The sequence below is a fragment of the Lemur catta genome, chromosome 2, assembly GCF_020740605.2.
Source record: "Lemur catta isolate mLemCat1 chromosome 2, mLemCat1.pri, whole genome shotgun sequence".
Taxonomy (NCBI): domain Eukaryota; kingdom Metazoa; phylum Chordata; class Mammalia; order Primates; family Lemuridae; genus Lemur; species Lemur catta.
In genome coordinates, this window is record NC_059129.1 from 3326471 (window position 1) to 3339957 (window position 13487).

A 13487-nucleotide genomic window follows, 5' to 3' on the forward strand; every position below is an offset into this window, starting at 1 on the left:
ATTTTATTGGTTTTATTTTCTTGCAGGGGGGGGTCCATTTGTGAAAGTGGGAATAGTCCTCACCTTACCTACCTCACAGGGTTGTGATCATATCTAAATAGAAAACATAAGAAAGTTCTTTGTGAACTGTAAAGGGATCATTCTTAGCACAGCTACAATTTTCAGATCTCTCCACGGCCACAGTACCAACTGCCTGAAATTGGTCCCACAGACATCTCAAGCACAACAAGTCCAAATAACAGTAACTCATTATCTTTCTCCCCAAACCTGTTCCTTTCCTGGGTTCTTTAGCTTGGCACCACCACTGGTGGGAGGAACATTTAAAAAGTATATGCATTATTTTCTGACAACTGTCAAATCAGGGTGTCTGAGAAACCACAGACCAAGGACCACTATTAAGATTTTACGAGTTTTATAATTTACTCATGTTTAGTAATTGTAGCATCTCCTGCTTCTCCACAGTAACTAGCAGTGAAAGAAACCATGTATACAGCCAGGCTGTTCTCTTTTTTTTAAATTATTTTTTATTTTATTTTTTTGTTGTCCAGCTAATTTCTTTCTATTTTTTAGTAGAGACAGGGTCTCGCTCTTGCTCAGGCTGGTTTCAAACTCCTGAGCTCAAACAATCCGCCTGCCTCCCAGAGTGCTAGGATTATAGGCGTGAGCCACCACATCGAGCCAGGCTGTTCTCAACAGTGAGTCCTTCTCATGTTTTTCTTTCTTTCTTCCACGTGGTGGATCCCAAGGACTTGTTTTCCCTTCCTTTAGCAGCCACCATCACCCAGTCCATTCCTTTGGGGTTCTCTGCTTCCTGAGAGGAAATATGGGCTCTGCAAAAATCAGCCTTCCTAGTTTCCCTTAAAACAAGAACACAGTCTTTCAATGTGGAGGATTTTTACTGTTCATCACTATAGGAAAATAGATAGGGGATAAACTAAAATACCAAAAAGAGGAAGTTACAAAGCTGACAAAGTTTTCATATTACTGAGCCCACCTCTAGCTCCTAACTCACTCTGAGATAGTGATAGTAAATGAAAGTCTCTTCAGTTCTTGTTCTGGGCTTTTATTACTGAAAGTTACTCTTCTCAACCATCAACTCCCACCACCCCCACATTTCCCCTAAGTGTTGGGCTCCCTGCAGGCAAGTAAGTGTGTCTGAGTTCTTTTTGGTTTTCTCAGTGTTTAGCACAGAGCCTGGCACATAGGACTAACATAGATGGAGCACTTGCTATGTGCCAAGTACTGTATGAAACCTATACACAGACTTTCTCATTTATTCCTCAGATGATCCTTTGAGGTAGTTACTATTAATACTATGCCCCCATTTTAGAGAAAATGAAACTGAGGCACAGAGAGGTGAAGTAAGTTGCCCAAGGACACACAGCTGGTAAGTGGCAGAGCTGGGATTCAATCTCAGGCAGTCTGACTCCAGAGCCCATATTCTTACTCACTATGGTGGACATTTAATACATTGACTGAATGTATTAAATGAATTCTTTTCCTCACCTCCAACTCCATGACACCTTTTTCCTTGTTTCTCTAAAATGTCCCTTCTTCACCTCAGTCCTGTCCTTTCCCTAAACTCTCAACTATTACTTGCATTTTACAATAACTGCTCTTCACTGGACTTAACTTTGAGTCTCAGTGTTGAGAATTTGACGAAAGCTATAGGTATCTACCCAGATTAACAACCATGTACACAAAAATTTCGTCTACAATCCTGGGGGGTGGGGGGCAGGGGGAGGAGCACAGATCATCTAAAACCCATCCAAGAACCATTAGGTTCCTTTCCTACTGCTTGAGGTGGTGGTGGGAGTGTGAAAGTTGAAATTCCTTTGCAAGACTTAACAGGCCAGGTCTACTTTTCTAGCCTCATCTCCAGTCACACACCCTAAATTTAGGGCTTAAGCAAACAGGGCAAACACATTCACATCTCTACCCATTTTCTTCTGAAGTTCTTGCTACTTGGAATACTCCACCCCTACCTGATGCATTTTTCATCAAAGTCCAGTTCAAACGTTACCGCTCAGAAGCCTCCACACCCCAATCCCTCCTTCTCCGTTAGAAAAATGGAATGGGCCCGGCTCGGAGGCTCATGCCTGTAATCCTAGCACTCTGGGAGGCCAGGCGGGAGGATGGCTCGAGGTCAGGAGTTAGAGAACCAGCCTGAGCAAGTGCGAGACCCCGCCCCCCGTCTCTACTAAAAATAGAAAGAAATCAGCTGGACAACTGAAAATATATAGAAAAAATAGGCCGGGCACAGTGGCACATGCTTGTAGTCCCAGCTACTCAGGAGGCTGAGGCAGGACGATTGCTTGAGCCCAGGAGTTTGAGGTTGCTGTGAGCTAGGCTGATGCCATGGCACTCTACTAGCCCGGGCAACAAAGCGAGACTGTCGTCTCAAAAAAAAAAAAAAAAGAAAAGAAAAACAGAATGCCTCCCTCATCTGTGTCTATAACACTGTTTACACCTATGATAGCATTTAACTCATTGTTAGCTGCTACGGAGCCTGTCTCCCTCCAGAGCTGGGATTTACTTAATTAGTTTTTGGGTAGCTGGGCTCACATTCTGAACCAGAGAGTTGACGACAGGTTTGGAGAAGACTAACACGCGTAAGGAGAGAGCTGACCGATCACAGTCCTGCTTGGCAGAGGGGGATAGGGGAAACCAGTCTAAGAGAGAGTGAGAGGGGGCCGGTCTTGAGAGCGTAGGCGAAGATTCGCGCTGCTCGCGCGGCGGCCGGATGACGAAAGCGGCCGCAATCAGCTGCATCTCGGGGTCACCAGGAAGGAGCGCGCGCTGCACTGTGGGACGGGCGCGATGGCCGGCCGCACTGCACGCCGGGATTTGTAGTCCCACTCCTTGCCAGGACCCTCAAGTCACTCACGTTCGGCTACGCTCAACCACGTCCTCACACGGATGAGGTCCAATCTTTGGTCGTTTGGCACAGAACGGAGAGGTTCTCCAGGGTTAAGTCTACCTAATACTACTCTTCAGAGCGAACCCCGTTTCGGCGACGGCTGCCAGGAAGGCGCGTTGGGTGCGGCTGCGCGTGCGCAACGCTTGCGCCTCGGCGCGCGCACCGGTCTCCCGGCGAGGCCGACCGGAGCCGGCAGCGCAGGCGCAGTGTCCCCGGGCCAAGATGGCGGCGCGGTGCTCCACACGCTGGTTGCTGGTGGCAGTGGGGACCCCGCGGCTGCCGGCTGCAGCGGGGAGAGGGGCCCGGCTGCTCAGGGAGGGCGTGATGGGGGCGTCCCTGAGCCGCACGCTGAGCGTCGCCGCCTTCGCGCCTTCCCTGGGCTCTCGTGGCCCCCGGGCGCTGCTGACATTGAGACCCGGTGTCAGCCTCACAGGTGAGGGCAGGCTTCAGCGCCCGAGCGGCGGCTTCAGAGATTAGAAGGGAGTGATTCGCCTCGCTCTGGTTGTCGCTACGGGGGTGGCGAGGTGGAGGGCGTCTTCCGACGCGGATGCGGAATTGCTGGAGAGACAGGCAAGCAGGAGGCAGAGAGGCCCAAGTGGCTACTCAGAGACGTCAAGTGAGGGAGAGCCGCATGGACCCCGGGCGGCGGTGGTGAATCGCCGCTTCACCTCTCTGTTAACGTTTCTGGAAGCCGCTGTTCTTTTGCCCTGTTCCTTTCCCATTTCTCCTAGGCTGTAGCGTAAGGGAAGAGGTAACTGCCTTCGGTGAGTGCTATGCACTTTATCCCTTGTCTCACTTGATGGTAACAACAACCCTGCAAGATGCCAGTCATCTGTTTTAAAGAATGGGAAACTGACGATCTGACAGAGAAATTGACCGGCCCAGGGTCATAAAGTTAGATCAGAAGTTGTCTCAAACCCAGAGCTGTGTTTTCATAGCTTACCCTTTCCACCACATGGTGCAAATCGAAGGGCACAGTTAGTCTTTTTTAGAAGTCCTTAAATCGGTAATTGTAATAATAATACAGCCTAACATTTATCGTGCACTTACTATTTACCAGGCATGGTTTATCTCCTTACGTCACATTTCCACGTGAAAGGCACTGTTAGTCCATTTTATAAAAAAACCGAGGCTTAGATGTTAAACAACTTGTATAATAATAGAATGTCACAAAGTGATAGAGCCTTGGTTTGAAAACTGCTGCCCTCTTAATTGCTGGAGGTGATGTTGAATTACGTATAAAGCCTTGAAGTGCTTAGCCATAAAGTTTTCATATGCTATATGTTGGGTGACTTCCATTTTAGTGAGAGAAGGAAGGAAACACTGAAAAACCTGTCATGTGCTTGAGTTGTGCTAGTTGTTTTGTGTTCTGTAGAATTTGTGCCTGTCATGCTTAGCAGTAAATTTATAAAGATTAATTAATTAAAGGGCCCTGACAAGGTAATTTACACACGAGAACTTCCTATTGTGATCCAGTTTTGTAATGCTTACATAATAGGCAGTCACTAAAGCATCAATAATTTGCAGTGTAGAGAGCCTGGGCTTCAGGGGTGAACAGACTTGCTTTCACCAGTGTGTGTGACCTGGGTGTATTATTTAACCTCTTTGAGCCTCTCTTTCCTTAAGTGAGCATTCATTCATTCACAGGTATTTATTGAGGCCTATTTTATGCCAGCCACCACTCTAGGCACTGAGGACACACGATAGCATAAAACAAAGAGATTGGATGTGGGTTTGGTCAAGGGAATGTATTTTTTCCCCCTAACCACTAGACAGGCAAGTGAACGTATTTTGACATTCTGTTCCTGCCATCTATATTCCTTATGGATGGAGCAATAGTCTGTTCAGGTTTCCTCAGGATTATTTGGAGAGATGTCATGCTGTATTTCTCAATATGTTCTTAATCTAAATTTGTTCATATTAAATCTGTACAAGTTTGAGAAGGATTTTTTATTGTTGTGTCTGTGTATGTGAGAGAAAGAGACAGGCAGGCACTAAATATTAAGCCTTGTGTGGGGCCATTACTAAGGAACTGCAGTCAGCTGTCCTTTTCTCCAAGTGAGCCCAGAGCTTGCTGTGGGCATGTTTTGTATCATGTATTTTGTATCATGTGGTATACACATGTGAGAGGCAGCATCCTTCAAGGTGCACTCTGTTAGTTATCACGTCTAAAATCATCAACTCAGCTCTCAAATGCTGGTCTACAATCTCATGTCAAATCTAGTAGTACAATTAGACAACATAAAAACAATAGTTTAGGCTGAGCACGGTGGCTCATGCTTGTAATCCTAGCACTTTGAGAGGCTGAGGTAGGAGGATTGCTTGAGCCCAGGAGTTCAATAGCAGCCTGGGCAACATAGCAATTCTGCATCTTTACGAAAAATAGAAAAATAAGCTGGGTGTGGAGGCTTGTACCTGTAGTCCCAGCTACTTGAGAGGCTGAAGCAGAAGGATTGCTTGAGCACAGGACTGTGAGGTTGCAGTGAGCTATGATGACACCACTGCACTCTAGCCTGGGTGATACAACCAGACCCTGTCTTAAAACAAAACAAAACAAAAAAACTACTTTAAATCTGACGTTTTTTCCAAGTAGAAAGAAGGCAGTTTTTGACACTGGATTGGCCATTCTTGGAATGACTAGGAGGCTAATGTTCTGGGTTCTAAAAAGGGCTAGACATCTACTGGTCATATCCTGAGGAAAAAAATACCTATTAAATGAACTTTTTCTAATTATTGTTAGTCATTGATGCCTTTTGGATAATGTCAAAAGTCATCAAAGTTTTAATAGTTAAATGTGATTTGTCTTTATCCACATCAGTTTTACACATTACTGTCTCCCATTCTAACTCAAGTCCAAGTCCTCTGCCCACAATATTGAAGCCGTAGCTGCTACAGGCAACTACTAGCCTCAGCCTTCTGGCATTGGAAGTAGTAGTGACAGAGAGGCTGGACCAGGCCACAGTAACCCCACACTTCTACAGGCTCATTAATAAATCAGACTCAGTGTTTTCTCAAGTCTGACTGAAGAAACACAATAGTGATCTCCTAACCCCTGCTACTTCCGGTTTGCTTTTTGTATTCCGTGAGTATTGAGTACATCAAAAACATCCAGTGGGCATGGTGGCTCACGCTAGCACTCTGGGAGGCCAAGGCGGAAGGATTGCTCCAGGTCAGGAGTTCGAGACCAGCCTGAGCAAGAGCGAGACCCCGTCTCTACTAACAACAGAAAGAAATTACCTCGACAACTAAAAATATATATATAGAAAATATTAGCTGGGCATGGTGGCACATGCCTATAGTCCTAGCTACTCCGGAAGCTGAGGCAGAAGGATTGCTTGAGCCTGGGAGTTTGAGGTTGCTGTGAGCTAGGCTAACGCCACGGCACTCTAGCCCAGGCAACAGAGTGAGACTCTGTCTCAAAAAAAAAAAAGAAAAAAAAAACCATCCATTTACTTCCTATTTCTGCTCTTAATCATTCTGACCATCCCTACTTGCTCTCCTCTCTGATTATCTCTTATCTTGCCTCCTTGCCTGTGCTCTGATTGTATTTTGTACTCATTAACTTGGAGTAGTCTCCCGGTCCTGAGTATGCAAACCCAATCAGTTCCCTGTTTTAACACTTACAGTAGCTCCCTATTGCCTTCAGGATAAAATCCAGACTCTTTAGCGTAGCTCTAAGGCTCTTCTGCTTATCCCTATGGGTGTCATTAAGCATTATCATCTCTAGCCACCACTGCTACCAGCACCCCCCACATATACAGTCTCTAATTGAGTCATAGTATCTGCAGTTCCTAAATGCACAAGGTCCTTACTGTTTACTTTATCTGAACCTCCCCAAACCGAAGCTATCAGATAATTTAGCAGGCAAACAGGGCACTTTTGAAAGCGAAAGGAGATGCTGTCACAAATTACACCAGGGCCTCAGGTGTAAATCTTGAGCCTAGCTGATTTCTATAGCTTAACCTCAGATGACCTAGAAGCCCTGCCCTGACCTTAGACTGGTTGCCAGTGGTTCTCAGCATGGGACATTTTACTCCCCGGGGGACATTTGGCAGTGTTTAAAGATACTGGTTTTGGTTGCCAACTTGACAGGGCAGGGAGGGGGGACGCCTTCTGAGGTTCTGATAGATGTCTGGGGTGGGGCCTGAAAATTTTCATTTTCAACAAGCTAATGGTGCTGCTGGTCCAGGGACCACAGTCTTGAGAGCCACTTCAAGCAGATCCCCAAGGCTGCATGAGAAGGAAAAGAATGTGGGAAATTGTCAAGAGACAGAAGCACATGAAAACACCCAGCATGCTTAGGCAGTATGAGAGGGGAGCTGAATCCCACTTCAGTCGTCTCCCAGTCTGGAGGAGCATTCCTCATAGTGGTGCACTAGTAGCATAATCAGCAGAATCAGCCATACCCAATACTCCACAGTTTTATATTAATTGCATATGGCAGCTTTAGCAATTTTGAAGTGCAGTGAGTTTGGTCTGCAGGGGGGTTGAAGGGGAACAGGCCCTAAAGGTGCGGCCTGTTTGTTCCTTCATAGGTATGTTCTGGCTGGTTATATACTCATAGTTTCCTTTTGTTGAGCACATTCCCAGAATGATTTTCTTTCTTTTTTTTTCCTTTTTAGGAACAAAAAGTTACCCTTTTGTTTGTACTGCCTTCTTCCATACGAGCGCCCCTTTGGCAAAAGAAGATTATTACCAGATATTAGGAGTACCCCGAAATGCCAGCCAGAAAGAGATCAAGAAAGCCTATTACCAGGTCTGTATGGGAGTCAGATTTTAGTGACAAGATTGTGGAAGGAGTGCTGTTGATGTAGTGTGATCCTGCTCAGTGTGATGCACGTGCTCGTGTGGCTAGGTGCACGCAGCTGATAGCCAAGAATGATGTGGTAAAGGTGGACTTGGCTGGATCGTGTCGTTCAGTGCACCAGCCACGGCGGTTAATGCTTCAGAGAAAAAAATGGAGATTCCAAACCAGAGATTTTAAAGGTTTTTTTCCGAAGGTGGTTTTGTAATTAAATTTATTCTCTACCTCCTCCTGAATTGGTAGGTATACTGGTCTAAGTTTTAGGTAGTCTTTCTTTGCATTCAGTTAAAAGTTTATGAGTTTAGAATTATTTCCGTTCTTAACCCAGAAAATGTGAGATTCCCACTGTCATATCCCAGAATGTATTAGGGCTAACTAAAGTGGTTTGCGAGATGTCCAGACCAGCATTTCCCAGACTTGTGGTTTGCTCCAGCCAATAACATATATGTGGGGGGCACCAATGTAGGACTGACAGTTTTTTGTAAGTGCACAGTTTGCTGGAGTTGTGCAGCCATCACCACAATCAATTTTAGAATATTTTCATCACCTAAAAGAAACCCTGTGCGCATGAGCACTTATTCCCCATTGTCCTCTCAGTCCCTGGCAGCTACTAATCTACTTTCTGTCTCTATGGATTTGCCTGTTCTGTATCTTTCCTGTAAATGGACTCATACAATAAGTGGCCTTTTATGACTGGCTTCTTTCAATGAACATAATGTTTCCAAGGTTCGTCCATGTTGTAGCATGTGTCATTGCTTCATTCCTTTTTATGGTCGAATAATATTCCATCGTGTGGCTAGATAGGCCATATTTTGTTTATTCACCATTTGATGGACATTTGGATATTTTCTACTGTTTGGCTATTATGAACAGTACGGCTATAAACATTCGTGTGTAAGGTTTTCTGTCGATATATGATGTTTTCATTTTTCTTGGATATGTACTTAGGAGTGTAGTTGCTGGGGCGTACAGTAACTGGATGTTTTACCTTTTGGAACTGCCAGCCTTTTTCAAAGCAGCCACACCATTTCACATTCTTTTTTTGAGACAGGGTCTTGCTCTGTCACCCAGGCTGGAGTGCAGTGGCATGATCATAGCTCATTAGCTCACTCCAGCCTCAAACTCCTAGGCTCAAGCAATCCTGCCTCAGCCTCCCAAGTAGCTGGGACTACAGGCACACACCACCACGTCTGGCTAATGTTTACATTTTTCTGCAGAGACAGAGTGTTTCTGACAACTTCTGTCAGCATCCTCATTCCTCCTGGAAACCAGATTTGGGTGATATGTCACCAAGTGTGTGGTTTCTTTTGTTTTGTTGCAGGTTTAGTGACTTTATGTCACTTTTTTTTGCTATTGGGGCAGATTGAGAGTTAGCGGTTGGTCTTGATTCTTAGCATAAAGAAAGGACTTTATTGGGAGTTGATATCTAGTCTCAGTTATTTGCTAGGCTGCTTTGTAGAAGAGGAATTAAAGATATCTGTAACACCAGAAGTGGAGGCACTTCAGCTCACTGTGGTGAAGAGCTTCCTAACAAGGAAGGCTGATGGTCAGGGTACTCTCCACCTTGGGTGGTCATGAGCTCCCGTCACTGGAAATAATCCACCGATGGTTCTCAAACTTGGGTAATGTACTGATCCCCTTTTAAACAACAATTTCATGTACTAGATAATGTTATTTGTCTAAAATCAGGTGTTTCTCATATCATAGTGACTGTACCTGTGTCTCCAACTTAGGACTTTTTGAGTTGGCCCCATCCACGCAGCCCTTGGATGTCTCAGTTCACCTAGTACTTTTCTGAATTTTGATTCCTTTGCATTCTTAGTTTTTGTACCATGAGCCATGACATCATTTTGTCTTTGCTTGGCACAAATGTATTATTTATGTGTAATGTCTCTATGCTTTTCACATAAGCTGTGAGCACAGTGGCTTACGTGCAAGCTCTGAAGTTGCCTGCAGTGCTGTGTTTTAAAGTGGCTGTCCTGGCGACTTGGGGTATACTGGTATCAGTAATTTTTGCTTATCACTGAAATTTTAATTTCTGTTAGAACCTGTTAGGTGCTCTCACACCTCACCCCCGAGTGTGTTCTTATGCTGCCTATTAAGTTCCAACATAGGTGATGCTGAATGTTAATATGTGTCTTGCCTTGTGTGAGGTTTTTTTTTTTTTTTAATCTGTGTTACTACATTTTATCCTCACCACAACCCTGTGAAGTAGGTGCCATTATTACTGTCGTCTTACAGATGCAGAACTGGCCTACGGAGGTGTAGGATCGTGCCCAAGTTCTCAGAGTTAACAAATGGTGGGTCGGAGTGGTCTGACCCCACCGTTAGCCTAACTGCAGCTGAGGTGGACAGCCAGCTGATGGCAGGGACAGGCCAGGTAGCTGCCTGTCACTTTCAGCTTCACGATTCTGGTGATGCAGAGACTGGGAAGGCGTCAGGAGGAGGCACAAACACAGCAGACACCTACAGGGCACTCGGCACAGCCAGACGCTTTGGAGCTGCTCAGCGCACGTGTGCTCTAGACAGCCAAGGGAAATTTATTTTATCTTTTTGATATTTAAAGCTATGTTTTGAATAGGTAATACATTCCCTTTGTTCAGAATTCAGAAATACGAAGGAGCATTAAGTAAAAAGTCTTCCTCCTTCGCATTCACCCTCATCCTCCTGTAGCAATCTGTTACCAACTTATCATGCATACTTCCAAAAATAATTTATACGGCAGAGACATCTGTTTACCTATCTGGTCATTTTCTCCCCTTTTGACATCAATGTTAGTATACCAGACACTCTGTTTTGCATCTTGCTTTCACAAGGTGCCCAAGTTCTAAAGGATTAGTCATTATAATTTATTTATTTATTTTTTAGAGACAGGGTGTCTCTCTGTTGCCCAGGCTGAGTGCAGTGGCATAGCTCACTGCAGCCTGGAACCCTTGGGCTCAAGCGATCCTCCTGCTTCAGTCTCCCAAAGTGCTAGGACTACAGATGTGAGCCACTGTGCCTGGCCTGGTCATTATTTTTGGTAGAAACTTGTTGTGGCTGAGAAGTTGAAAAATGTGTACATACATCAGATTTGACAAAATGATTTATTTTAAAGTCTTAAATCTTGTTTTATGAATTGCTGTTGGTTGCTAAGTTTTAAGAGAGACAACTGTTACAAAGGAGGCATAATTTTGTGATTGATATTTGGGGTTCTGTGTCCAAAGTAATTTACCAATTTTTCCCTTAGCTTGCCAAGAAATATCACCCTGACACGAATAAGGATGATCCCAAAGCCAAGGAGAAGTTCTCCCAGCTGGCAGAGGCCTATGAGGTAATGTGACTGATGTGTGTGCTGTCACTGTCATTCAGCTCTGTACATGAATCAGCGTTTGCATTGCTGCATAGGACAGCCTGGTGTATGTGCTGTGTGAAGGCTGTGTCCTTGCACCATATCGCCTTGTAAAAAAAAGATTCTGAGGTCTACTAACTTGGAATCTCAAGAAGAACATGATTCAATAATCTGTACCAATAAAGCTCCCAGGGTAATTCAGACTGTAGCTGGGCTTGGGAACTCTGGGTTACATTAATTAATTCAGCCCTTATTTGATAACAACTCCCCTCCCCTTCGGGGCATTGCTACCTCTTAGGGATGGTGGCTGTTGTAAAAGTAGAAGCCCTTCATTGCCCTGGAAGAGTTTACAGTGTAATCAGAGGACAAAGCATACATCTATAAAACAACTAGTGACCAATTCCAGAGTTATCTGAAAGTGGACCTTCTTCCCTGATTTCAACCATCCTGAAGGGGTTCAGGATATCTAGGAGCTCATGTATCCACAGGATAGACAGTCACATGTAAGGACAGCGTCAACTCAGTAAACCTTTCAAGTAGCTGGGACCACAGGCATGTACCACTGCACCTTGCTAATTTTTAAATTTTTTACAGAGGGGGTCCCACTGTGTTGCCCAGGCTGGTCTCGAACTTCTGGGCTCGAGCAATCCTCCCACCTCAGCCTCCCCAAGTGCTGGGATTACAGGCATGAGCCACTGTGCCCAGCCTCATGAGACTTATGAAAAGTACTTCATGCCCTATGCTTAGAGTTCATTACGGTCATCTTGCTCCTCTGGTAGGTGCTAAAGTTGCAGTACAGTCCTATCCCAGGGAATCGCATAGAATGTTTTTGCACACAGGAACATTTGGCAACATTGTGACTGCTCACTTGGTGTGAACTCTTATCTGTTCCTGGGCCTCCAAATGTCTGATTGTTCTGCCTTTTGTAGGTTTTGAGTGATGAAGTAAAGAGGAAGCAGTACGATGCCTACGGCTCTGCTGGCTTTGATCCTGGTGCTAGCAGCTCTGGGCAGAGCTACTGGAGGGGAGGCCCAACTGTTGACCCTGAGGAGCTGTTCAGGAAGATCTTCGGGGAGTTCTCATCATCCTCATTTGGAGATTTCCAGAGCGTGTTTGATCAGCCTCAGGAAGTAAGTTCCTCGTTTTGAAGACTTCTTCAAATTTTAGGCTGTTACGTGTAACGCAAAGAGATTTTTATCAGTTTTCTGTTTCTCAGCAAGGCAAAGCAGCTTAAATGAACTGATCTGGAGGCAGCCATTTTGGTAGAAAATAATTTCAATCTTTGAAAAATCCCATAGATAATAAGCACAACCATTTTGACTATATTCTTAGCAATTGCTTAATCAGGTAACATCTCACGTTTTCAGAGTCCATAATTAGGGTATGAATGTTTTATCTAGCACCTGCTACATTATTCTAGGAGAACTTGCTCCGTTCCAGTAAGGAAACACTGCCAGTCCTCTCTCTCTTTCTTTCTTTCTTTCTTTCTTTCTTTCCTTCCTTCCTTCCTTCCTTCCTTCCTTCCTTCCTTCCTTCCTTCCTTCCTTCCTTTCTTCCTTCCCTTCCCTTCCCTTCCCTTCCCTTCCTTCCCTTCCTTCCCTTCTTCTTTCCTTCTTCTTTCCTTTCTTTCTTTCTTTCTTTCCTTTCTTTCTTTCTTTCTTTCTTTCTTTCTTTCTTTCTTTCTTTCTTTCTTTCTTTCTTTCTTTCTTTCCTTTCCTTTCCTTTCCTTTCCTTTCTTTCTTTTTTCTTTCTTTCTGTCTTTTCTTTTCTTTCTTTTCTTCTCTTCTCTTCTTCTTTTCTTTTCTGTTCTGTTCTGTTTTGAGACAGAGTTGTGTTCTGTTGCCCTGGCTAGAGTGTAGTTGTAGCTCCCTACAACCTCAAACTCGTAGGCTCAAGCGATCCTCTTGCCTCAGCCTCCCTAGTAGCTGGGACTACATGCACATGCCACCACTCCTGGCTAATTTTTCTGTTTTTTGTGGAGATGAGGGTCTCACTCTTGCTCAGGCTGGTCTCAAACTCCTGAGCTCAAGCAATCCTGCCTTGACTTCCCAGCAGGCATGAGCCACCACACCTGGCCTCCTCTTTCTTATTTATGTCTTCGTAAGACATCATTAAAGTTGAAGAGAGTGGAAATATTTTATGGTCTCAGTTATGATTGTGGATCATTCAAGCTGTTTGTAAGTGCCGTGTACAAATATTATCCCATGAACATTTTCAGCTTTTTGAAAGTATATTTTCCTTTCGATTACGACATATATTATCTCTTAATAATCCCAAGGAATAGGGCAGAATCAGTTCAGTGAATCCCACTCATTCTTACTTGGCAGAGTATAAGTAAATAACATTGTGAAAGAGTAACTAAAAATGCTGGCAGTACCTTCTGTTCCTTTTAAAGCGATTGTAAAACAAAGGGTGACAGCCCGTCCCTTGGT

General features: G+C 44.6%; 1 protein-coding gene across 3 annotated transcripts in view; it reads left to right on the plus strand.

The window, feature by feature from the left end:
• Window positions 1-3071: 3071 nt before the first annotated feature.
• Window positions 3072-13487, plus strand: part of DNAJA3 (DnaJ heat shock protein family (Hsp40) member A3) — a 28082-nt gene continuing 17666 nt past the window's right edge. For 2 of the 3 annotated variants that reach the window (XM_045542468.1, XM_045542469.1), the window contains exons 1-4: window positions 3072-3353; window positions 7543-7676; window positions 10954-11037; window positions 11985-12185. In XM_045542468.1, coding sequence (XP_045398424.1) covers window positions 3143-3353; window positions 7543-7676; window positions 10954-11037; window positions 11985-12185 — 630 coding nt within the window. In that variant the 5' untranslated portion in view covers window positions 3072-3142. The remainder of the gene's footprint in view (window positions 3354-7542; window positions 7677-10953; window positions 11038-11984; window positions 12186-13487) is intronic. The other variant, XM_045542470.1, reaches the window with a different exon arrangement.